Source organism: Atheta coriaria, unplaced genomic scaffold (genome assembly GCF_025399875.1).
Source record: "Atheta coriaria isolate IRGN ID8LTWV9N9 unplaced genomic scaffold, Caltech_Dcor_3.1 hic_scaffold_9_pilon, whole genome shotgun sequence".
In the NCBI taxonomy this organism is placed as follows: Eukaryota; Metazoa; Arthropoda; class Insecta; order Coleoptera; family Staphylinidae; genus Dalotia; species Dalotia coriaria.
Window position 1 is genome coordinate 10,391,136 of NW_027045451.1, and position 23,654 is coordinate 10,414,789.

A 23,654-nucleotide genomic window follows, 5' to 3' on the forward strand; every position below is an offset into this window, starting at 1 on the left:
CGCTGTTACTACGGCCGGTCGCATCTTGACGGCGCGGCTCGTTTCGCTCATTTCAGTCGGCGCCTTTTGTTGATCTTCAGTCGCGCAGGGTGGCGCGGTGGCGGAGGAGGAGGGACAAAAAAACGGGTTGTTGGTTTTTACTCGGGTGGAGGAAATTGAAGTAAAAAGCGATCTTTTTTTCTGCTTGCAGACGCGCCGCAAGTGACGCTCCACTTGGGCAGCACGCTCAATCCGGAGGACATCAAAGAGGGCGACGACGTGTACTTTGAGTGCAACATCAGGAGCAACCCCCGACAGCACAAGATCACTTGGTTTCATAATGTAAGTACATTTGTTTTAATTTCAAGGTATTAAAACTAAACATTAGTTTATAAGAAGTAAAATTTTGGATAGTGAAATTTTTGTATGTTTGTGTCGCTTTCACGTCAAAACTACTGAAGTAATTTTGATAAATTTCGGAGTAGAGATAGTTTTGACCATGGAAAAGAAAATAGGCTACTTTTTGTTGTAAATATTTAACTGAAAGAGTGAAAAATAAGGGATAAAAGTTGTTATGGTGATTTATTCAAAGTTATAGTTATATAAGTCGAATCTAGATGGCGCTAAAGTACATTAATAGGATTTTTCATGTTTTTATAACAACATATATACTTTTATTGATGAATTTCTTGCATAATTCATCCAAGCAACAAGAAATTATTAAGTCAGGCTACTTTTTATTAAAATTCACAAAGTTGCAGGCAAAAATAGTATTCAGTAATAACTAGCGTGTGATTTTGAAAAAAAAACGCAACTTTATATTTCCAACCACCCGAATTCCTCGAGTGGGGGTTTTCTACGCATTGCAATTTACATAATGCTTCCCCACAAGTTGCTGGCGAACCAAATTTACGATTTTATAGTCGTCCTAGATTGCCTCGTACGCAATCTAATGTTACATGCTTCCACCCTCCTTCTCCTTCCCCTTCTCCTTCCTCAAACCAAACTCATGTAATGAAAATCATGAGAACTCAATAAAAAGCAACGCCACGCACAAATTGAACTAAATTAATAGCGCGGTGATTAAAAATCTAATACTCCACGCAGTTTTATTTCTGAAATAAAAACTTAGCCAGGTCGGGCAGAAATATTTTAGTAGCCGAAATTGTAGAGTGCACAATCCGTAAATACATAAAACAATAAAACACGCGTAATTATAAGTAATGTCGTGTTGTAACGGCCGAGCGGCGGACGATTTAAGGGCTGCGCGCCGGCGGGTCGTTACAACTGCGCTGTAACTTCGATATGAATTATTCAAAGGCGTTCCGGCCACATGCGGTCCTTTCAAAATTGGCACAATTAATAGAAACACGACTGTCGAGGCAGGTTATTATGTGATACAATATCCACCATGCAATCTACCTCTCCGCCAAACAAAACAAAAGCAAAAAAAGGCAAAAAACAACTAAAATGTAAATTAAATTTCGGCTTAAAATACTATACTAAATATATTACGTGACGTGATTCTTTCATTTTTAATCATAGAAGGATTTGTTGGTTAGGTTTATGTAGATGGCGACACTTTAGATGTTTAGATGTACGAAATTTGTTTTGCAATTTGGAACCGCTGCTCTATCAGTCAGTGGTTGGTCCCTTCTGAGATTTAAGATGGCGTTCATGTCGCTTCCGGTGATTACGCCGGATTAATTGTTTACCACTCGTATCTGCTTAACCTGCGCCCTTCTTCGGCGGTTCCACCTTTGCATGGCATAATACCGTCTTACATATTTAATGAACACATCACATTAATCTTGCCGGTGGTGGAACAGAGTGCACGACGGGGGTGATATACACCTCTACACGCACGTTGGGTTGAGAACAACCCTACTAAGCGCTTCAAACGATTTGTGTCGTGGATGTAATTTATAACCAATGCTGCTTTGAAATAACATGGTTTTAGGTTTTTTAAACAAGTTGAGAAAAGAAAAAACGACCTTCCAGTTTGATTTTTAAAAAATCTTATTTCATCATGGTTTTTATTCATATTTCTATAGTCGTGTTAGTTAAACCATTTATAACTCATGATCGGTTGGATACATTTTTATGATTTTTGTGTTTTTGGATTTGTCTTTATCTAGAATAAGATAATAAGTATTAAAATGTCTGAAATATTTATTTAAAGGGTGTTAAATTGGAAGATGAAATTTGATACAGAGATTTAATGATAGTTATATACTTTAACACACTATAACTCATGAACTATTAAACCTACAAAAGAATTCCCAATGTAAATTTATAAATAATTTAATTACAAGTAAGATTCTACCTTAAAAAATCAAAAAAAAACTGAAACTCTTTTGTTTTCCGAAGTTTTTTTTGTCTAGCCTTTTTTATTCGCATCTATAAATATTCCATGTTCGTCTCTTATCTGCAATCTCCTAACTTCCAACTTCGTTAACCAATTTAGGTTTTCGTGCCGGCATGCATGGCGACGGTGGCGGTTTGTTATATTACTGGCCTGGTGCTGGTGCTTCTTTCGCACTGATTACATGCGATGCGGCGATTTTGAGCGCGCCCTCGGCGAACACGCGCTTTTTAATCCACAGCGTTGCAGCGTCGTAATGGCGGCCGAAAACGACGCCCTAAACGACCGAAACGAGTGGTATCTCTAATCTATCGGTAATTCGTGTTTGCATAATTTAAACGACTCTCTAATTTTCCTCAGCGTCGACCTTTTTACTCGCTACTATACCACCCGCTGACTCTTAATAGTGGCGTGAAGAACTAAACCACGGAAATAAATCTTTCAGAGATAATTATTTATAGCGAAAATTAAATTTATAAATTTTTTCTGTAAAAAGCTAAAACGTCTAAATGAATAAATTTACAGAGTTGGTATATTTGGTTGCATACCTTACACATATGTATGCAAGCACTCATGCAGAAAACTCTGCAGTGCAGAAGTCTACCCACAGGAGACACAAAACAAACGATAAAACATCGGCGCGCACGATGGATTTCCACCAATCTTTCTCTCGCCGTCTGCTCGAATACCTCGGCGTTGAATCCAATTCGCAGCGGCATTTAAATGCTCCGCGCCGCGCAGATTATCAGCGTGCCGACGAGACGAGCGCATAAAACACACAGCACACAGGCGCATAATATACTGCATTTCGTGTTCGTCCCTGCACCGGAGCAATGTCGGCAACCGCCGGTGTCGCATAGCCTTAATCGCGCCAGCGGCAAATAAATTTCGCACTCGGCGGGAAAACTGCGCCTCCCCTACATTGCCACGTTTCTTGACGACACAACTCACCAGTGTACATCTTCATCCGCTTGCCGCACACGCAACCGCTAAGCTATTCAAGTATGTGTATATTGGGTTGCCTACCTTATGTTCCATTGTTACAGAACAACTACGTCTCGTTACGCGCCAACGCAGATAAAACATGTGCGGTAAATAAAAGCGTAGTTTTGCGTGCGGCACACGCCTCATAAACACACGCACCCCGCGCGAGTTGGGAGTGTATAAAACGGACGCGCGATGAGTATAAGCGAATCGTAAAAGAGCGGCCGGAAGTAGAAGAGCAGTTAAACATAGATCTTCGTCGAGCGCGCGCCTTTCCTTTTTATATCTTTTTTACCATGGGCATTATGTGGGTTGGGGCGCGGGCAATTTCAGTCGTTTATAGGCGAATAAACATGATGCATGCGATTTCGATACGTTTATTGCTCTTCGAAGACATTGTCACCATGAGAATACAAAAAGTGTGTAAAAATTTAGCGTTTTTCTAGCGACTGTAAAATTTTATTTGTGTTTTCTTTCGTTATAGGCAACCAGTCACACTTAACTTTACACAACTGGTTGCCTACGTTATTTTTAAAACTTTTCTTTTACTTTTTGGTAGTTTTTTGTTTGTTATAAAATATGTTCAAGATATAGACGTCCACCCAACGTTCAGGACTCTCTGGAGGGACCTTTAAATGTCTTTTAGTAACTTGCAACTTTAGCAACATACAACACGGTCGTATAACAGTGTTTAACACGGTATAACATAGTGGTCTTGGCAGAGTTGGCAGCCTTGTAGTCTGGCTGGTAAATGGCCCCAGTCTGGCCATTAAATCTGTTTATTCGCATTTCGGATCAGCCCGAATCACCAACGAGTCGATTCAGACTCAAGTTCAAAATTTAACCCTCTAAACTACGCAAAAAATCCAAACGCATTGAAACTTTCACAGAAAAAAACTTTGAGGTTTGGAGGCGATGCGGATCGCTGAGTTTTAAGGTTAGGACTGGTTATTTATAATACATTTTCAAAGAGTTTTCAATTGCTCCTTAGGCTTGAACTTTAGACCTGATTTTTCTGGCGGATTTTTGTGTGTTGCGTCACAGATTAGGAGGAAATTTATTATCGCTCGCACGCATTAAGGCGTCCCGGCGTCCTGCGTTGGTCAAACTGTCACAACTTTTAGTAGCTTATAAATGCCCTCGCTCGGTTGGCCCAACGCCCGCCGTTGGTTACCTTCCAGGGGAAAACTTTAACGTATCAAGTTGGGAAACAGACTAATCACTCTTAGATTAACTTTTTGCTTCACTCTCCCACCCTCACACTCTGGAGACTCGGACATAACGTCACACCACACCTTAAACATAAACCTCACACGCACAGCATCAATCTGAGTTTCGGCGTCATCATCTTACGCAACTTTCCACCTCATATATAATAAGTATTTTTTTGATATTTTACGACTTTGCTAAATGATCCTGACTTTTTTTCATTCCGCAATATGTTCAACGTCTCAGAAATATCGAAAAAGTCGAACTTTGTGCGTTTGGCTTTTTATTATTAACATTGACATCATTAAAATGTTATTCGGAGCTTGAAAGCTACAGAAACCATCATGGTAGGTAGAAAGTTTCAACCGACGGAACAAACGAAAAGTTTTTTTATCGCTCGCAGGTTGCCAGTCTGTTGCTTGTTTTCCGAACAAATAAACACACGAATAAAAGTTGGAGTTTGACTTCTCGCTGGATCAATCAGATAAAGCAAAATTTATGTGCGCTTGATTCGAATCTCTGCGAGGGATTTTTATTTTTGGTAGAAACAGAAGCAAAACGTTGAATTATTTCCATTATTTAAATTTACAATTTTATATACAACTTGCTTTTGCATTTTTTAGTAATAAATTTTGAAATTTTATTTTAAATTAATGACAAATGTTAATAATGCACATTAACGCCATCTGGGATTCGATTAATTAACTACAACTATGATTAAACCTCTATATCAACTTTCATCCCTTATTTAACGCCCTACCAGTCATAATATTAGTTATTTTAGTAATTATTCTGCTATTCCAGGTAATAACAAATCTAAAAAATCATCAATGATCAAAATCTGTCCAGCCGTTCTTGAGTTATAAACGTTGTAACTAACAAATTATTACATATGTACTTTTTCTTCGTTTATTTCATTTTTTCAATTTCTAGAAAGACGATGAAGCTGACGTTAATTTATGTTTCATTCCAGGGCGAGTTGGTGACGCAGAACATGTCGCTGGGCGTCATCATCAGCACGCACAGCCTCGTCCTGCAAAAGGTGACCAGGTGGCACGGCGGCGACTACACCTGCCAGGCGGCGAATCCCCGCGGCGAGACGATGAGCCGGCCCGTCGCCCTGCGCGTCCGCTGTAAGTATAGAAGCCCCTGTCACGAAACCACCCCCGTCTGTTCTACGCTATTTCTTAGTTACCTTCCGGACAATAGTAATGCCGCGCGCAAACTAACTGCGACCAACTGGAATTGGAATTAATTGAGTAATCGCTTTCGGCTTGAACGTGAGCAACGTGCCGCGACGCGCGGAATGATTAATTTGTACACGAAGACGAATGGCCGGTTACCGGGATTTAGACTTGCTGAAAGTTTCACACGAGCTTCACAAACTTTCAGTTGTAATTTCGGGAAGCAATAGCTGTAATAATTTTCGGTATAGTTAACAAGCAAAACAAAAAAAATCAACGAAAATTGTTTTATTCCAATTTTGTCACGTCGGTTCTTGTTAAAAGTTTCTTATCGGTTCAAGAAAAACACAAGTACGAGGTGAACTCCCGGCGCCTCCACCACGACTTGCAAAACAAATATTAAGTGCAAACTTTGCGTTTTAAATGTTTTTTTTTTTGTGATTTAATGCAATATTAAATTTTATTAGCGAAATTCAAGCTGTGCGGTTAATTTTTATTCTTTTCAACTTACGTTAAAATGATAAATGAGCGAATAATATCAAATTACTCGCTCGTCGATTGTCGCTGTTCGACGTTTGATAAATGCGCGCGCTGAATGCGAAACAAAAACCGCAAACAATCAATTACTTTATTCCGGTTTGCGATGAAACTTTGACGGAAATCCGGTTTCATATTCTACATATTTATGCTGGTTACAATCAAACAGCGCCGCATGACCAAAACATAAATGCTCAAAGCGTATTATTTAATTATTCATTCACACATTAACATAATTTGAAATTGAATAACCTTGAATATTTAATAATTAATTTATTATATATTGGGTGTACTTGTATTGATTTTGAAGTAAAAAAGCTAGAAAAATCGTTTTCCAATTTGTCGAAGTTTTTTCGTCTTTTTTCGTTGTTTCTGTTTGTGTGTTTTGCTGCGCGACGCGCAACTGAGAAGAGAAATATCCGTTTCGGTAAAACGTAAAACGTTATTGATCTCCGGGCAGTAACACTTGATTCGGCAGGACGTGATCGCATTTCGAATCTCTCGCGGGAACCGCTTACATTCAGGCGCTGCATGGACAGAAACAGCTGAAAATGAACCAAACCGGATGGAAAATAGTTGCTTGCGGAAACATTTAGTTCAAATGTAGTGTTCAAATATACATTTTCTGCTCGTCTTTAAGCTTCAAATTTTTTATGATAACAAAATGTAAAAGACTAAAAAAACTTAAATTTTTATTTTAAAAATGCTTTTTATGTGTTTATGAATATTTGGTTGCTTATAAGTGACAATTTTCACACATGCAAAATGCTTGTTTCGAAGCGGTTTAATTAATATTTCCAATTAGTTGTGCGCATCCGCCGTAAAGCACCGGAAGCCCGAAACAGCGTCGTCGAAACATCCGCGATCATTTCCGAACCTTTTCCGGCTTTTCTGCGCAACGCGTGTTTTGTCATTTTATCACGCACATATCCACGTGTAATAAAACTTTTACTTTGTCATCAAGTTGTTGAAACAAGTTTAATATCAAAGCGAATAATGTTTTCGCTATTTATTGTCCGGATTTCCCAATTCAAATTCAACATATTGCGAATTTGTTTTTCTTTTTTCAGCAACATGTAGAAACAAAACGGATATTGTGTTTTTAAATTGCATTCCTAAGACAACAATAGCCGAAATCGAAGCACCGGAAAGTCGAACGGCGGCGACTTAGTTTAGGTTTAGCTTTGCGTCCGGTTCTGTTACGATAGAATGTAAATATCGCGTCGAATTTCGCATCGAAATGCAAAACAGTTCGTTTCATGTTTGCGTTCATGCCAGAATCGAAGTTTGCAATACTTCATACATCAACAAATGTTTAAAATACTCCTAAACTTTTCATTTCCAAACAAAAATTGCTCAAATTCTCGAATATGATTTATGCGATTTCAATCAATTGATAAATTTAATTTCGAGTTTGCGGAATTTTGATTTCAATTCTTTTGCGTGCGGAAGACGCGGAAGAATATTACATAGGTACACGCACCGCGAGAGAGATTCTTGCGGAAAGTTTTAGTAATTACTGCATCCATCCATCACGAGCGCGCCGCCGACGATATTAAACGAGCCCCGTCGCGCGCGAACGTAAATTGAGGGACAATATAACAAAGGAAATCTTGGTCGGCGGTGGCGGCGCGCCGGGAACAGCAACGCGATGAAGATGAAAGCTCCTGTCGCGCGACGTGTGTTACGGGACACCGCCGTTGTTGTTTCCTTTCATCTTCATCTCAACGCACACCGTCAACTGCGGTGGAGATTGCGAAATTAAGTGAAACAACCAAAATAATAAGTATAACCTAAAAACATAACCTATAACGTAGTAAAACGGTACGCTAGATGTTTTCTGTCAGTAATGTAGGCAACACACATAACACGCGTGAATGTGTGTAGTGTGATATTGAATAATATTCAGCGATTCAAACCGATTCAAAGCAATTTGGTATGTGAATAGGAACGTCCAATTCGTTGTCTTCATCTTCCTTGTCGTCTTTGTCGTCCTTCCTAATGCAGTGACAAAGGTTACTCGGCAATCGTTTACTGAACAATGGCTACGCTCACTCCTCCTCCCAGCAGCCGCCGCGGAACATTTGAAGGTCTTCATCTTTGTCTTCGTTTCTCGGCAAAGTGGGATGCGAGGGATGCGAAACTTGGGCGCGCGGATTAAGGTTGAAGGTTTTCCGCATGTAATATATGTCTATGCGCGTGTGGAGCGTGGAGGAAATTGTTGTGCGCGTCTTATTTGCATATCTAACGAACGGGATTTGCAGCAGGGGGGCGCACGCTAGACGAAACCGATTTAACGCTGTTCTTTTCGATCTTATTCGTGGAAAAATCGCTTTTCGATTTTCTACCTTAAATTTTTGCGTTAGGATAAAAAAGCGGACATGTAACTAATCAAGAAAGCGGGGAATAAAGAAAAAGAACATGATAAACGAGGCAATAAAGTAAATTCCTACAGAAATCAATTAATTCTTTATTTATGCGTTTGGTGAAACTTTCGCTTTGCTGATTTTAATCCAACTTCTTGAGACAATCAAACACGTTGGCGGGTTTCCGGCTTGTTTGTTTGTTTGTTTGCGTAGACACATAAATAATACAACTTAGTTAGACAAAGCGAATCTCGCCCGATTTACAAACTCACCGCGGAGTGTAACAAAACACCAACAACGACGAGTTTTCCTCTTATTTTGTAAGAGCTTTAGAAAAAAAAAATCCGCCATTCAGACTCTTATTAAGCGCATCAAACATAATCCGTAACTATCATAAGAAAAGACCTTTTGGTATGAATTTTCATTTCCTCGCAGTTTACCTGCATTCTGCGGATTTCTTTTCCAAGAGCGTATCTCGTAGTCGTAAAAATTAAGACCTACTTCGATACGAATTATTGTCCCGTTCGCGAAGCAACTTCCCATAATCCGCTTAACTCGATGTACCGCGTTGTATTTTTTGTTCTTCTAGCTGGATCGGTCTTCTCTCCGCATTGGCGCAGTTTAGTCATTCATTCCTTTTTTGCGCTTGTTGTTTGCCTCGCTATAAGAGTATTTCTCGTCGAAGCCACTGCACGGTTTTCGTGTTTCGCCATTTTTATCGCGAATTTATTATCGAATATAACGTCCTGCTAAAACTTTTACTCTGCTAGGAGTTGCTTACGTTCCTCTTGAGTGTACTTCCGGTGGTTTACGGCGGCAAGTGCAGCGCGGAAAAAATTTATGAATAATTTTATTGGCGAAAAATCAGGCGAGAGTTGCACACGCCGAAAACTGCGACTTGGTATATAACTGTACTGCATAGCGCGCAGTCTACGCCCACAGAGTTGATAAATAAAACGCATTTACATAAACATATTCGTGGCTCGGTCAGGACTTTCTACTTTAGACTGGTGGGCGGCGCGGTAAAGAGAGAAATATGAATAAGAATGTGCGTCCTTTTGAATGGGTTTATTTACTCTTTACGTTTTATATTGTGTGCGCGCCTTCGAGATGCCAAGATGGCCGATGCAGTTATTCCGTGCGGCATAAATATATCGCGTGGATTTCCTCTTGATATACACGCGCGCTTAACGCTAGCCGCCTCCAGGGGTTTGTCACGATAATCCACTTTATGTCTGCAGTAAACATTTTTTTCCATTCTTACATTTCTTCTCCTACATTAAACTATATTTTAAAATGCATAAAAATTCACCACAACAAAAAGGTCCAAAGTGACATTAACTGCAATTTGTTTCGCACTTAAGATGTCAAATAAAGACATAAATCTAAATCTTTGATGACCATATTTAGTTCTCTGACATGCCGTGCGCAAAAGCCATTCCCAATCGGCAATACACACGAGTCACGTTCCAATTTAGTTGCGTGCGTTGCACTTTACTGCACGGCCCGCTAAAAATCCCTCCGTTAATGCAGTAATACCCTATCATCATCAAAAGCCGCCCGCACGAGCTGCACTTTAGGATGCCTAACGCGATACACCTGCATTTTCCATATTTTTATTACACCCGCGCGCGGAGATTAAAAAGTGCGTGCCAACATAACAGTTTGAGTGCATTCGCCATATTTTTCACTAACGACTAATCTGATCCTGATGTCAGAGCGCATCCGGGTCGCAAAAAATGTTATCCACATGGTACTTTATTACATTTTTGTGTATCGGAAAGCAGGTGTCGTTCCTGTGTTTGACTGTAATTTACCGCACTTGATATACGCCGGCCCCCGGTGTCGGTGATGTTGCGATGGTTTCTGATGGGTTTTGATGGTTGTAGCGGTGCCAGCGTTCGTGCTTGCGTGCCATTAAAGAAGCGCCGACGTGGGTGGGCGCTACACATGCGGAATGCACTCCTGATATTATGCACATTTGCGTTATATGATTGCCGTGGAGGGTAAGCGAGCGGCGTTAGATATCTATTACGGTAATACACGCCGACGCACGCCAAACGACGCAAACGCCATTTTTATGCGCGTTCCTATCTTTATATTGCATGCCAATACCAGAAAAACATCGAAATTTGGTCATATCGTAACAAAAATAAACAAATCTATAAAATTTCTTTTAAAAAATTATAAATTTTGATAGTTGAATTATAAATTTTAAATTTTTCGATATTTTTTAGATTTTTTTGAATTGTTTTGATGAAATTATATCCAACTTTGATTTAACCCAGTGTAGAATGTGTTATGAGAAATTTGCAAAATTTATGAAATATGAGAAATGCGAGAAACACACCTAATGTAACATTATTCGATTTCTATATTTGGCATCGTCGGCATCGTTGCTGGCAACGGTGTGGAGGCGCCGGGCGAACACATGATGGATGTGTGATAACCGCGGCGGGAACCACCCGGAGGTGCCATTACACGTGTACCTTTCGCGTGTGCGAATGTGACGGTGCCAGGACGCCTATTACGCGCGTGGCGCGTCGCGTCGAAACTCGCTTTTTAATAAAATTGGATTCGCCACTGATGCGCAATTTAATTGACATTTTCATGGCGTGTTTCACAAAAGCGCTTCCTACCTGAAACTCGTTCGAATTTAACTCATCGACAACTAAATTCCAATTCTAATACAGCTATAAAATCGTGTTATTGCTTGAAATTTACGTTTTATAAACAATTCCAATTGTTTTTCGGTGGATGATGAAAAATGTGAAATATTCCGGATGATTGCGAATGACGTTGAGATGTCTTTAAGGACGAATTTGGCAATCCGGTCGAAAGCAATTCCGATGATTGAGCGTAATCACAGCGAACGCGGTCGTCAGTCTTCAACTCGACTTGATTTCAATTCCTCGTCCTCCGTTTTCATCTCGGCTTGCAGGTCCGAAAAGATTTCCGCCACGTGTGGAAGCAATTTGTCATATTACGCTGGGAACTTTTGCGGCATCCTGATTCATAATTCATTATATTTTTGTTTGAAAGGCAAACTTTTTGTCAAAACAAGCACAAGCTCATCAAGTGAATCCCTCGCGGTCACCACGTACAACGAGTCAACAAATGAAATAGCTCATTGATTAATTTTTCTTTGTGTTTAACGACGAACTGAAAATACTCGTGCCAGGCAAACAATTTATCCCGCTGGGAGAGAGGCGAGTGTTTGATATGTTTAGTGTGTCCACTTGTCTAGTTTTTGTTTGTTTTGCGCGTTTGTATCGTTCGTTTGATGACTTTGATGACCGTTTGTCACTCGGATGCGCGATTGCGTTCGACACGAAGGATCTTCGTGTCGAGCGGCCATGTCAGCGTTATCTACACGGAAATGCTCAGAGATACAATGCAGTCAAAGTTTAACTTTATGTCGTGCGCTTTTCCTCGGCCCAGGCGCGCACGTTTGTCACTCGCGCGTTTATTTCGCCGCGCGCGCTTAATATGATACGGAGGGACTCTTCTAATTAATTATTATGTTCAACAGGGTGGGCATTGTGAACACGAGTGCGCGTACTCGTCGCGCAGTCAACAAGTTCGCGCTCGAAACCGAACACACTGCAGTTGTGTACACGACATGCAATAAACTCAAGTTATTATCGATTCAAGTGCTCGTTGAACATTGAAGTAGCCCAAAACAAAGCGGAGTATAACCTCACTTTCAATAACGAAATGTAATTGATGCTGAAATTACATCATCCATGTTGAAGAGCGCTGAGCAACCGAAAATTTGTTTTCCGAGTAAAATTAAACGTTTTTCAGTTTTAAATAACTAAAAACGTTGACCTGATTTGTTATAACTGTGACTTTCAGATGGTCCAATTCCTGACACGTGTCACCCTCATGGGCTACCAAATTGCATACTCAAAAACTACTTTCTGCTATTTTTTCAGGAGTTTTCTTAGGGCATTGGCTTGTTTGAGCGGTTTAGGGTAATATTTTTCGGCACGTTTCATATTTTTATGAGTTTTATGATGTTTTATGAACCGCCCTAGATTTACTATTTTTTTACTCATGTTATTTGGCCACCGCCCTACGAAAGCTATTGACCTACTCTTCAAATACACACACACCGTTTTTTTTCGCTTCTTACTGATTTTTGACTTTACTAAAATGCAGTTGATTGTGCGGTTATTCGGTGTGAATTTATGATGTGTTGGTGTTCTCGCTCGCGCGCATTCTCAACCATCTGCTCCCTTGGGATTCGCATGTCAATCCGTCGACCACCTCCGACCGGCGGGCGGCCAACCGACCGGGATTACAACCCGCTAAGCTACGCGCACCGTGTGCTCCCTGATGCTCGCAGGTCGAATCCGCTCATCTATACAGATTGCTTATTCCGACCGCGTCGTCCCGATGTCCAATATAGTCGCCTTTTTATCCTTGACGTCGGGCAGACTAGGCGCCCGCTTGTTACCGCTCTTGTAAGAGCACTAAACCCGCGTTTCGACCTTAGGCCAGTCGAATTTTTACCTGTTTAGGTCTATTTTTTCCGGATTTGCGGGTTTTAGGATTTTCTCTCGTGTGTTTTTTGTTGGGTTTGCACCCGTGGAAAACCTTTGTGATCCGTTTTCTCTAGAATTTCGAGTTGTTTTGCGACGCTAACTAAACCGCTTGTTACAGTTGCGCCCGTGTGTCGGGACAACGAGATGATCATCATCGGGGCATCACTGGACGAAAGCCTCAAGGTGCGTTGCCATGTGGCGGCTGATCCCAGCGATGTGACGTTTGTATGGCAGTTCAACAACAGCGGCGAGAGTTTCGATGTTTCGCCGGCCAGATTCGCCACAACAAGTGGTAACATCAGCGAGTTGATGTACACGCCTGCATCGCAGCGTGACTACGGCACGTTGACATGCTGGGGGCGAAATTCAATCGGCAGACAAAGCGAGCCTTGTGTGTTCCAAGTTGTTCCCGCTTGTGAGTATACTCCAACTGTTGAACTACCAGGCGCTGCATTCAGATTAGAATGAAGTAGAAGGTTTATGAGTGATTCGGATGTGTAAACGGTGACTTTGTGGGTTGGGAACTTGACGCAAATTCTAGTTTAGCTCTAGTCAATGATGGACCTTTTGTGCGTGTTCGGAGCGCTATGAAGCGGCTAGTCCAACTTTCGCGATGTGGGTAAAGTGGTAGACGGTTGGGGAGTTGCTAAAGTTGCTAGCTGTGCTTGCACGCATTCAAACCCGAATGTTGAATGTGAAGAAGCCACGTCAAAAGGTCCCTCGGAGTTCGAGACAAATAAATCTGATAGCTTGTGCCATTGGGGTTACTGGGGCGGGAGAAAGCGTGCCCTTTAAATATTAAACCCAGGTCACCGAAACTAAATGTGTCTTCGTTTCGTGTTCGCAGCAAAGCCGAGTCCGCTGAGCAACTGCACGCTTCGCGCGGCGACTAATCACAGCGGCGGCGATGCGTTGGAGGTGGAGTGCCGCGCCGGCTACGATGGCGGCCTGCCACAACGCTTCGTGCTAGAGGCCTACGACCCGTACACGATGCGAATGCGTCTCAACCTTACCGCGAACGGCAATACCGGCGGCGGTGACTATCCTGTCTTCCGGCTGGAGCTGAGCGAGCTGCTCGTCGGGGACGGCTTGCCGCCCACGTTGCGCATCGTCGTGTACGCGCAGAACGCCAAAGGGCGCAGCGAGAAGATCATGTTGGACGACATCACGCTCAACGACGCTGAGAAACGCACAGGTACGCTAAACCCATCCCAATTACAATTTAAGACAACCCAAGACAGAACTTGATTCTAAGCTGGTGGATTTCGTCACGGGCGCGCCGCACGTTTGATTATTCTCGAAACGTCGCCACCGCGCGGCAGCTAAACACAAACACCCTATTAATGCAATTTGAATACGCATTGGAAATTACTTTCAGAGCGCTTGCTGAATATCAACTCGTTGCCGGTATTGTGTTTCGTGCACGTACTGCCATTCACTACTTCAATTGAACACACTGTATAGTATATGAAATTAATTTTGTGCACGTGAAACATTCAAACTCAAAACTAAACTGAACTCAATTCAACTTGAAACAACGCAAGAAAGCAAATCATCGTTAGTTAAACTTTGTTTTACTTTTTCTCCGTAGCGCACTTACCCACTTAAACTATATTTGTTATAAATGCGCCGATTGCATGCTTGCTAACACACAACTCAACTTATATTACTCGTACTTGGAGAAATCTACGCTGCAATGTAGAAAAAAATCAATACTGAAATATAAGACAAAACTGTGTGCAAAGTTTCATATTTTCGTGTGGGCGTTTGTGTTTCAGATGGTTCATCAAACATAAGTATACTGCCAATTGCAGCCCTGTTGACCGGCTCTTTGTTGACGATTGGCATTGCGGTCTTGCTCGTCATTGTCCTGGCGGTACGCCGCCGTCATCGCCATTGCGCCGGCAACCACTGCAATCATCAACTCGACCCGTCCAAGCAGCCGAAGATAACACCACAAACGTCGCGGCCAGGTTCCATGCTGGAGATCAACACCGGGGACCATCGCTATGTGGTGGCGTACACGCTCAAACCCGTGGCGGACTGCATGGGACAGGCGCAGATCACATCAGTTGATCACCAGCCTGATATTTTGAATACACCAAGAAGTACGTGTCTTTAATATTTATAAATTTGTCTGCCTGGTTCTAATAACAGTTATTTACACAGGTGCAGATACAACAACTCCTCCCAATGCAGGAGGACCTCTACCACGACCCGATGCACTCTTCACTCCTCCCGGGGACCATGCCAGGCATAGTCCAGCATTTGCTAATTTTGTAAGTCTACAAAACACCAACATAAACGTAATGAAATTAAAATTGAAGATATTTTCTATCCAGGGTCATTCAGATATGCACGCCTCACCGGAAGTGTGCGCTCCACAGACGATGAATTCAATGGCGACAACGTTGGGTCGATCACGACCACGACCGCCCCGCGATGTGCCCTTCAATTCGTTCGCTACGATGCGTCGAGATCACATCATAGCAGATTCGATACCCGGCCCTGAAAGCTGCGTGTAATGCTCCTCGATCTTGATGCTCTTCTTCCGCAAATCTCCAGACTTGGAACAGACTACGAGCAAACCATTCACAATAAAATTCCACTTAGTCTCGACTTGTTTTTAACCTAATGGCCTGTGATACAGGAGTGTAGATGCCAAGTGATGTAACGGAATGAACATTGACTAAAACTAGTGAAGAGAGAAGTAAAATAAGCTCACAGTTATTAAGCAAACGAATAATACAATCAAGGACACGAGCTTAATCAGTAAGAGTTGTTATTATGACAATTTGTTACTTAGATGAAATTGGTTTCCTTTGGTTTGACTATTCCATGCGCTTTGTTGTGCTGACAAGTAAACCATTACAAAACGACTAAATTGTGAATTGAATTGGATTCAATTCAGGTGAAAATTGAAACTCAACGAAATGTTAAGTGTAACCTATAGATGAATTATTATTGAGTACGTTATCTTATCGAATAGGCCTATGTATAAATATTTAGTTCTGCCGTTGATTTATTATACGAATAATGGAACGACGAATGTGTCTTACAATACAAATTTATTCCGGTCTAATTACCTATGGTACATATAGAAATTGCGAACTAACAAAGCTATTATTCCGTTTCGAATCAAAATGCAAAAATACCTAATCTAATTGTAAGCCAATTATGCGAACAAAAACGACACAAAATTTACCTAGGAAATGTGCGAAGTTGTGCTAGATAGATTTTCGATACTTTTCTAAATAAAAACAAAAACAGAGTATAATCATTTGATTGTAAACATGTCGCATAATGGAAATTTATTGTTTGTTGAAAATCTAACTAGGTCAGTACTCTTTGAACGGCAATGCGTATGTTTGTTTCTTTGGAAATGCATTAAGACAGAAATTGATATAAATGAATTATTACTTATATTTGCATGTAAAAACAATAAATTAATGATAAAGTAATAACGTTGATTGTAAATATGGGGATAATAATATTGTATAAATGTAAGGGCTTTATTGCTGTGCAATAACGCGACATATTTTATAAAGCAAACAAAAGATGTTATGTACTATACCAATAATGGAAATGATGTGAACGCGCCGACTATACGTCGACGCTTGGAAGTCTGTTTGGTCCTGACGTACAAGAATGAATAAATACAGAATGAATGCGAAATCGTAAAAAGACCTAAAACAATTGTAATATAACAAGCTTTGTCTTTGTAAATATAACTGAACCAATTCAAAGTATTATAATAAATACGTGTCTGAAAAAGGAGTGTTTGATGTTTCATTCTGGGGAAACTCGATGCGGATAATTAACAAAGAATTAATTGTATGGTATTTAATTGAAAATCGTAGATGGTTATGTTTCATTGCACCTTATATCATGGGTCGCTAGAATTTTAGATAAAATTACAAATCATGCTCATATCTGTTCAGATCACATTCTAGTTGATACATCAAGAGGGTAAAAACTTGCCCAATCAATTGCTTGTGATACATTTGTTTCATATTAAATCTGAAACAAGTTATATGTATTGGTAAAATGTGAAATCAAGTAGTGAATTTAGCACTTCTCACCCAGTAGTCACAAACATTTGTCGAGTATTTTCCTGACATTCAGAAATTGCCAGCAAAATCCTTTGATAATTCTTCTGCTTGCACCATGTTTTTGCAACTTCAACTAGTGAATGCCCAATTCCCTTATGTCGGACTCTATATCAAAGCAAACAAGCACAATCCTATTATGCTTTCATAAAATAACCCTAAAACTTACTGTTTATCAACTGCTAATCGAAATAACCAAGCTGAATCATCAAGTAAGTTATAATTAGAGACTGCTATTGTTCCAACAATCTAAAACAAGTATTTAGTAGACTTTATACAATAGGAATGAATAATTATACCAACCCTCCTTGATAAATTTCCAAGATCGATCACTTCTAACTCAGGATGATTCTCATGTATTATTTTGTATTGTGCTTTAGGAGATTGTTCCTCTGTAAAAAATGGTTGGCATGCTTCTGCAACCCAACATTGCAGAGGCCTTTTATTGATTAACTCAGCAGATTTAATATAAAATGCTGAGTAAATAATGAAAAGTACTCCTAGCAACACAAGGGTATTGCAATAAAACAAAATTTCAGCGGAACTCCCATAAATATAAATAAAATTGCAGCACATGTAACAATTAACTGCAATGTAAACTAAAAGAGAATGATTGTGAGACAATATTCATATAAATATATATATTTGGGGTTTGTTTACCTCTCTTGTTAATGCATTTAGAAATGATGGAACAACATTTGATAAATATGCATTTCTGATCACTTCAGCAATTTTAGGCAAATCAGATGGTCTAGATTCTCGAATTATTATATAGTAAGACATGATGATTAGTGTGATTGAGTATTAAATAAGAATTACGTAGCTAGTACCTACAATCACGGCAAAATTTCTGTTTACAGAGTTTGTTTTGAGGTTTAGTTCTACGGCTAACCGCATTAGCTGAAGACTCATGGCGCTAGTGGCATTTCAGTGCATAACTGCAGTGTTAGCTATAGGCGTCAGCAGTTTCTTTAATCGCGTCGGTGTGTCGCGCGCGTTCCTCGTGCGAGCCGCGTTTGCAAGAAAAGACCTATTAAGAAATTAATTTCATCTTTACGGACTTATCGGTGTATCATATGTGTTGTAAATTCGAAGTGCGTTGCGTGACATCTCTGGAAAATTGAATTCTAACTGCGAGGGACATCTGTTGTAGTTTGCCATCGTTCCACAGGTAGGTGTAGAATTTAATAATTATTATTTATTTCTCATGATTAATTGTGTCCATATAACGGTCTCGTAATTGGCATTTATGGTGCTTTGTATGTACGCATTCGCGAAGATTTCAACATTGTGAAATTAGTCAGTACATGAATTTGAATTGTTATGGTTTTGCCTCAACGCGTTTATCAATGTCAGCGTGTAAACAAGTTTTTATAGCGTTCAGATCTTGCCGTCGGTGTGTTGCAGATTACATGGTTTAGACATGTGAATATGTGTTTAAACATTGTGTTTAAATTCCATGTTTTACTTTCTTTCCTCTAAATAAAGTGAAATATGATACAATTTGAGTATTATTCATTTATTATTAATTTTATGAATTTTTCTGTTTATTATGAAATTCGGCTTTATCTCGGGAACCGTTCTTGCGTTTTCAATGATTCTTTCAAATTTATATAGCGCGAGAGGTATTTTATAAGATGCGCCACCCCCGAAAATATTGCTACAAGTGCCCTAAAATCATTCTCAAACTTTATCGATTTTTGCGAATTTTCGAGTAGTAATTGCAAAATTCGAATACGAGATATTCGCAATTAAAATAAATTTTCAAAAATTGAAAAAAATGCAATAATAATTCTTAATCCTTAATCTACAATTTTCTGGTAGTTATATCATTTAATTTGGGAGATATTCCCATGCCCATTTTTTTCTTATGAATTAAAATTTCATTTCCTAGATTTCCAATTTTACTATGTTATTTTTTTGCTCGCTTAGGATGTTTATTCGTATATGTGAAATTACAAGAATGCTGCGGTTTTATTGTCGGTTTTGGGTGACGTTGTCGGTCGTTGTCGGTTGTCTGTCTTTGGGCTTGAGTATGTATCTTTTATCTCACCATTTCGATACTCCGCACAGAATGTTTGTTTTTCTCCGATGTGTGAATATAATATTATTATATTGTATCGTAGAGTATAAATTAAAGCAGTATTGCGATTTGATAGGCATTATTAAATTGCTTATGATTGGTATTTTCATGCAATATCAACTTTGTTGCATATTTGATAAAATGTGTTTTGAATTTAAACCTGCCGTTACTAGATAGTCGGTTAGATGGCACTACGATGCACGTTTTCGCGTTAAATATTGCTTGTCGGCGGTAGTGAGTGCACACCGTGTCCGTGTGGATCACGCGATTTCGCGCAAGCGATAAGTTTGTTTACCTGCAGATATCGAATCTTTATTTCTTGGAACAAAATCACATCTTGCAGTTTATATTGGCATCGTGAATTTAAGCAAGTATTCTTCAATTCTTAAATCATGAATATAACTAACACTTTTACATTAGGAGGAATAGTTTATTATTAAAATCATCATCAGCAAAACATTTTTATCATCAGCAGATCACTTAAGCAGATATCACTTAAATATTTGATGTAAAATCTAGCACTCTGTCAGCATAAGAAATCATAATTACGGATATAGAATTTTAATTTTTCATTTAATTTTAGGCGACTCACTATAGTAATGTTATTTACTATTTGCGTGTTTATTGTCCTGCCGATTTGTGATCGCGCTGAACAGCACATACAAGTATACAGCACACAAGGTCGCGTGCCTTCGACGCGCGTCTTCTTTGCGCACCTCTTGCTTTCTTATCATATACTGTCCCGTCGTTGTTTATGCAGTTTCGGCATGCACTATCGGTGGATTGCCGCCATTTTCGTGCCGGTCGCTGGTTAATCCAGTCGTGTTTTGAGAGACTTATATCGTTTATTCGGACTTCAATATTCTAAATTTGTGTTATATTCGAATATCAATCGACTTTGTACTTTGCGACTATAGTAATTTGTTTAATGTTCTGAAATGCCGGTTTTTAATCGCGTTTGTTATGTACGAGTATATTACAAGTCCCTTGATGTGGATTTGATAACATTCTTCACTCGGCGTTGTATTTGGTGTCGGTTACTAAATTAATCGGATATATATCGGCCCCATTTTGATTCTCATCATTAAGAAAGGTCCATCGGGCTCGTGTAAGTATTTTTTAACTAAACAGCACAGATTGTTTATTTTGCGTTGATTGTTAATTAAACATAATTCAATTGTATGAAATATTGTTGTTTCAATTTATGTTTTCCTCTAGTTACAGCACTCGTTGTGCCTGGCAGTCCGATAAGCTGTACTCTGGTAAGTTTATAATTCAATTATATTCTTCGGTGAAATTAACATTTGCTGTTTATAAACAAGTTTTCTATTTATCACATACTACCTACCTGGGACACAAATTAAATGACCGGCACGGTCATAATTATCTTATACTTTTATCTGGTAGAGAATTTTCCAATCTTTCACAGTCAGCAGTTGGTTGCTATCTCGTTTAGTTTAAGAGATATTAATTATCAAAAATCGTCGAAAAAAAGTATCAAGCACCCCCTTGGCAATTTTTTCTTAAGTAAAAAAATTTTATTTTTCAGATTTCCGCTTTAACTACTGTATGTTATAGATATTAGTCCGTAGAATATTCTCTGTGAGTTGTACCTATTTATCTCTGTTAGTTTACGAGATATTCGCGCTTGAATGAAATGGGCAAAAATTAAAAAATGTCACTTTTTAGCACTTTTAGTCGCCTTTTTCGACCCTTTACTGTAGGAAATATATATATTTTAAATTTTTATCTGGTACAGAATTTTCCAGTCTTCTATAATCAGCGATTCGTTGGTTGCTCTGGCTTTTAGTTTAAGAGATATGAATTTTCAAAAATCGTCGAAAAAAAGTATCAAGCACCCCCCCTTGGCAATTTTTTCTTAAGTAAAAAAATTTTATTTTTCAGATTTCCGCTTTAACTACTGTATGTTATAGATATTAGTCCGTAGAATATTCTCTGTGAGTTGTACCTATTTATCTCTGTTAGTTTACGAGATATTCGCGCTTGAATGAAATGGGCAAAAATTAAAAAATGTCACTTTTTAGCACTTTTAGTCGCCTTTTTCGACCCTTTACTGTAGGAAATATATATATTTTAAATTTTTATCTGGTACAGAATTTTCCAGTCTTCTATAATCAGCGATTCGTTGGTTGCTCTGGCTTTTAGTTTAAGAGATATGAATTTTCAAAAATCGTCGAAAAAAAGTATCAAGCACCCCCCCTTGGCAATTTTTCTTAAGTAAAAAAATTTTATTTTTCAGATTTCCGCTTTAACTACTGTATGTTATAGATATTAGTCCGTAGAATATTCTCTGCGAGTTGTACCTATTTATCTCTGTTAGTTTACGAGATATTCGCGATTGAATGAAATGGGCAAAAATTAAAAAATGTCACTTTTTAGCACTTTTAGTCGCCTTTTTCGACCCTTTACTGTAGGAAATATATATATTTTAAATTTTTATCTGGTACAGAATTTTCCAGTCTTCTATAATCAGCAATTCGTTGGTTGCTATCTCTTTTAGTTTAAGAGATATTAATTATCGAAAATCGTCGATAAAAATTATCAAGCAAAATTTCATCTATCAGATTTCCGTTTTAACTATCCTATCTTATCGAGAATAATCTGTAGATTAAGACGTTGCGATACAGAAGTGGAAACACGTGGAAACATTAATTATTAATTATAATAATCTAAAGAGTGGGACTAGTGTCTGTCGCATTCGTAGATGGCTTATTTTTATATTTATCGACAAACGTGGGCACGAGAATAGTTTTGTATACAATGCTGTTATCTGCGATTAGGTGTAATCAACGTTTTTAGCGCATGTGTCCCGCGCGCTGTCTCCTAGCGCCCCATCAACTTGCTGCATGCAGCGCAGTCTAGTTTAGTTTAGATCACGGGTAATGTGCCTATTGCAAACTCGCGCATATGGTCGCGTGCCTTCGACGCGCCGTCTTTGCGCACCTCTTGCTTTCTTATCATTTACTGTCCCGTCGTTGTTTACGCAGTTTTGGCATGCACTATCGGTGGATTGCAGGCAGTTTCGTGCCGGTCGCTGGTTAATCCAGTCGTGTTTTGAGAGACTTATATCGTTTATTCGGACTTCAATATTCTAAATTTGTGTACTCGAAGAACAATCGGCAATTTATTTGTACTTTGCGACTATAGTAAGTCTCGTGATAGTGAATTTGATAACATTCTTCACTCGGCGTGTTTGGTGTCGGTTACTAAATTAATCGGATATATGTCGCCCCCATGTTGATTCTCATCATTAAGAAAGATCCATCAGGCTCGTGTAAGTATTTTTTAACTAAACATCACAGATAGTTTATTTTGTGTTATTTTGTGATTGTTAATTATAACATAATTAATTGTATGAAATATCTTTGTTTTAATTTATGTTTTCGTTTACTTACAGCACTTGTTGTGCCTGGCGGTCCGATACAGAATTTCCTTGATACAGAATTTTATTCTGTATCTACTTTTATAGAATTTTTTTGCGAGAAGATTCCGTAACACGAGTTATATTGAAAGTTGTGTGGGTGCACCGTTGTACTCGTTGCGCTAGGAATTGTAGTTATTTTGTTATAGCGTGCAAACGCGGTGTCATAATAAGTTCAGAATAATTTTGCCAGATGCGGAATTTAATTCTGTATCACCATGTATTTGAATTTATTACGACAAAATTCCGTAACGCGAGTTATATTAAAAGTTGTGTGTATGCGCCGTAGAACTCGTTGCGCTAGGAATAGTAGTTTTTTTGTTATAGCATGCAAACGCGGTGTCATAAGAAGTTCAGAATAATTTTCCTACATGCGGAATTTAATTCTGTATTTCCCTGTATTTGAATTTATTACGACAAAATTCTGTAACGCGAGTTATATTGAAAGTTGTGTGTATGCGCCGTAGTACTCGTTGCGCTGGGAATTGTAGTTTTTTTTTAGTATAGAATGTGAACGTGGTGTCATAATAAGTTCAGAATAATTTTCCCAGATGCGGAATTTAATTCTGTTATACACTGTATTTGAATTTATTACGACAAAATTCCGTAACGCGAGTTATTTTGAAAGTTGTGTGTATGCGCCGTAGTACTCGTTGCGCTAGGAATTGTAGTTCTTTTGTTATAGCATGCGAACGCGATGTCATAATAAGTTTAGAATAATTTTCCCAGATGCGGAATTTAATTTTGTATCACCCTGTATTTGAATTTATTGCGACAAAATTCCGTAACGCGAGTTATATTGAAAGTTGTGTGTATGCGTCATAGTACTCGTTGCGCTAGGAATAG

The 23,654-nt window shown here is 39.1% G+C and overlaps 2 protein-coding genes across 3 annotated transcripts in view; one reads left to right on the top strand and one right to left on the bottom strand.

The window, feature by feature from the left end:
- The window catches only part of LOC135798796 (hemicentin-2-like), a 133,298-nt gene extending 116,350 nt beyond the window's left edge, over positions 1 to 16,948 (top strand). For both annotated transcript variants that reach the window (XM_065311761.1, XM_065311762.1), the window contains exons 8-14: positions 191 to 321; positions 5,511 to 5,670; positions 13,293 to 13,589; positions 14,022 to 14,369; positions 14,953 to 15,282; positions 15,344 to 15,453; positions 15,517 to 16,948. In XM_065311761.1, coding sequence (XP_065167833.1) covers positions 191 to 321; positions 5,511 to 5,670; positions 13,293 to 13,589; positions 14,022 to 14,369; positions 14,953 to 15,282; positions 15,344 to 15,453; positions 15,517 to 15,699 — 1,559 coding nt within the window. In that variant the 3' untranslated portion in view covers positions 15,700 to 16,948. The remainder of the gene's footprint in view (positions 1 to 190; positions 322 to 5,510; positions 5,671 to 13,292; positions 13,590 to 14,021; positions 14,370 to 14,952; positions 15,283 to 15,343; positions 15,454 to 15,516) is intronic.
- Positions 16,949 to 17,002: 54 nt separating this feature from the next.
- Positions 17,003 to 18,199, bottom strand: LOC135798797 (uncharacterized). The gene is given in 6 exon segments (XM_065311763.1): positions 17,003 to 17,194; positions 17,257 to 17,391; positions 17,453 to 17,532; positions 17,587 to 17,793; positions 17,796 to 17,882; positions 17,944 to 18,199. Coding segments are annotated over 6 exon segments (738 nt in total). The 5' UTR covers positions 18,067 to 18,199; the 3' UTR covers positions 17,003 to 17,088.
- Between the last annotated feature and the right edge of the window lie 5,455 nt (positions 18,200 to 23,654).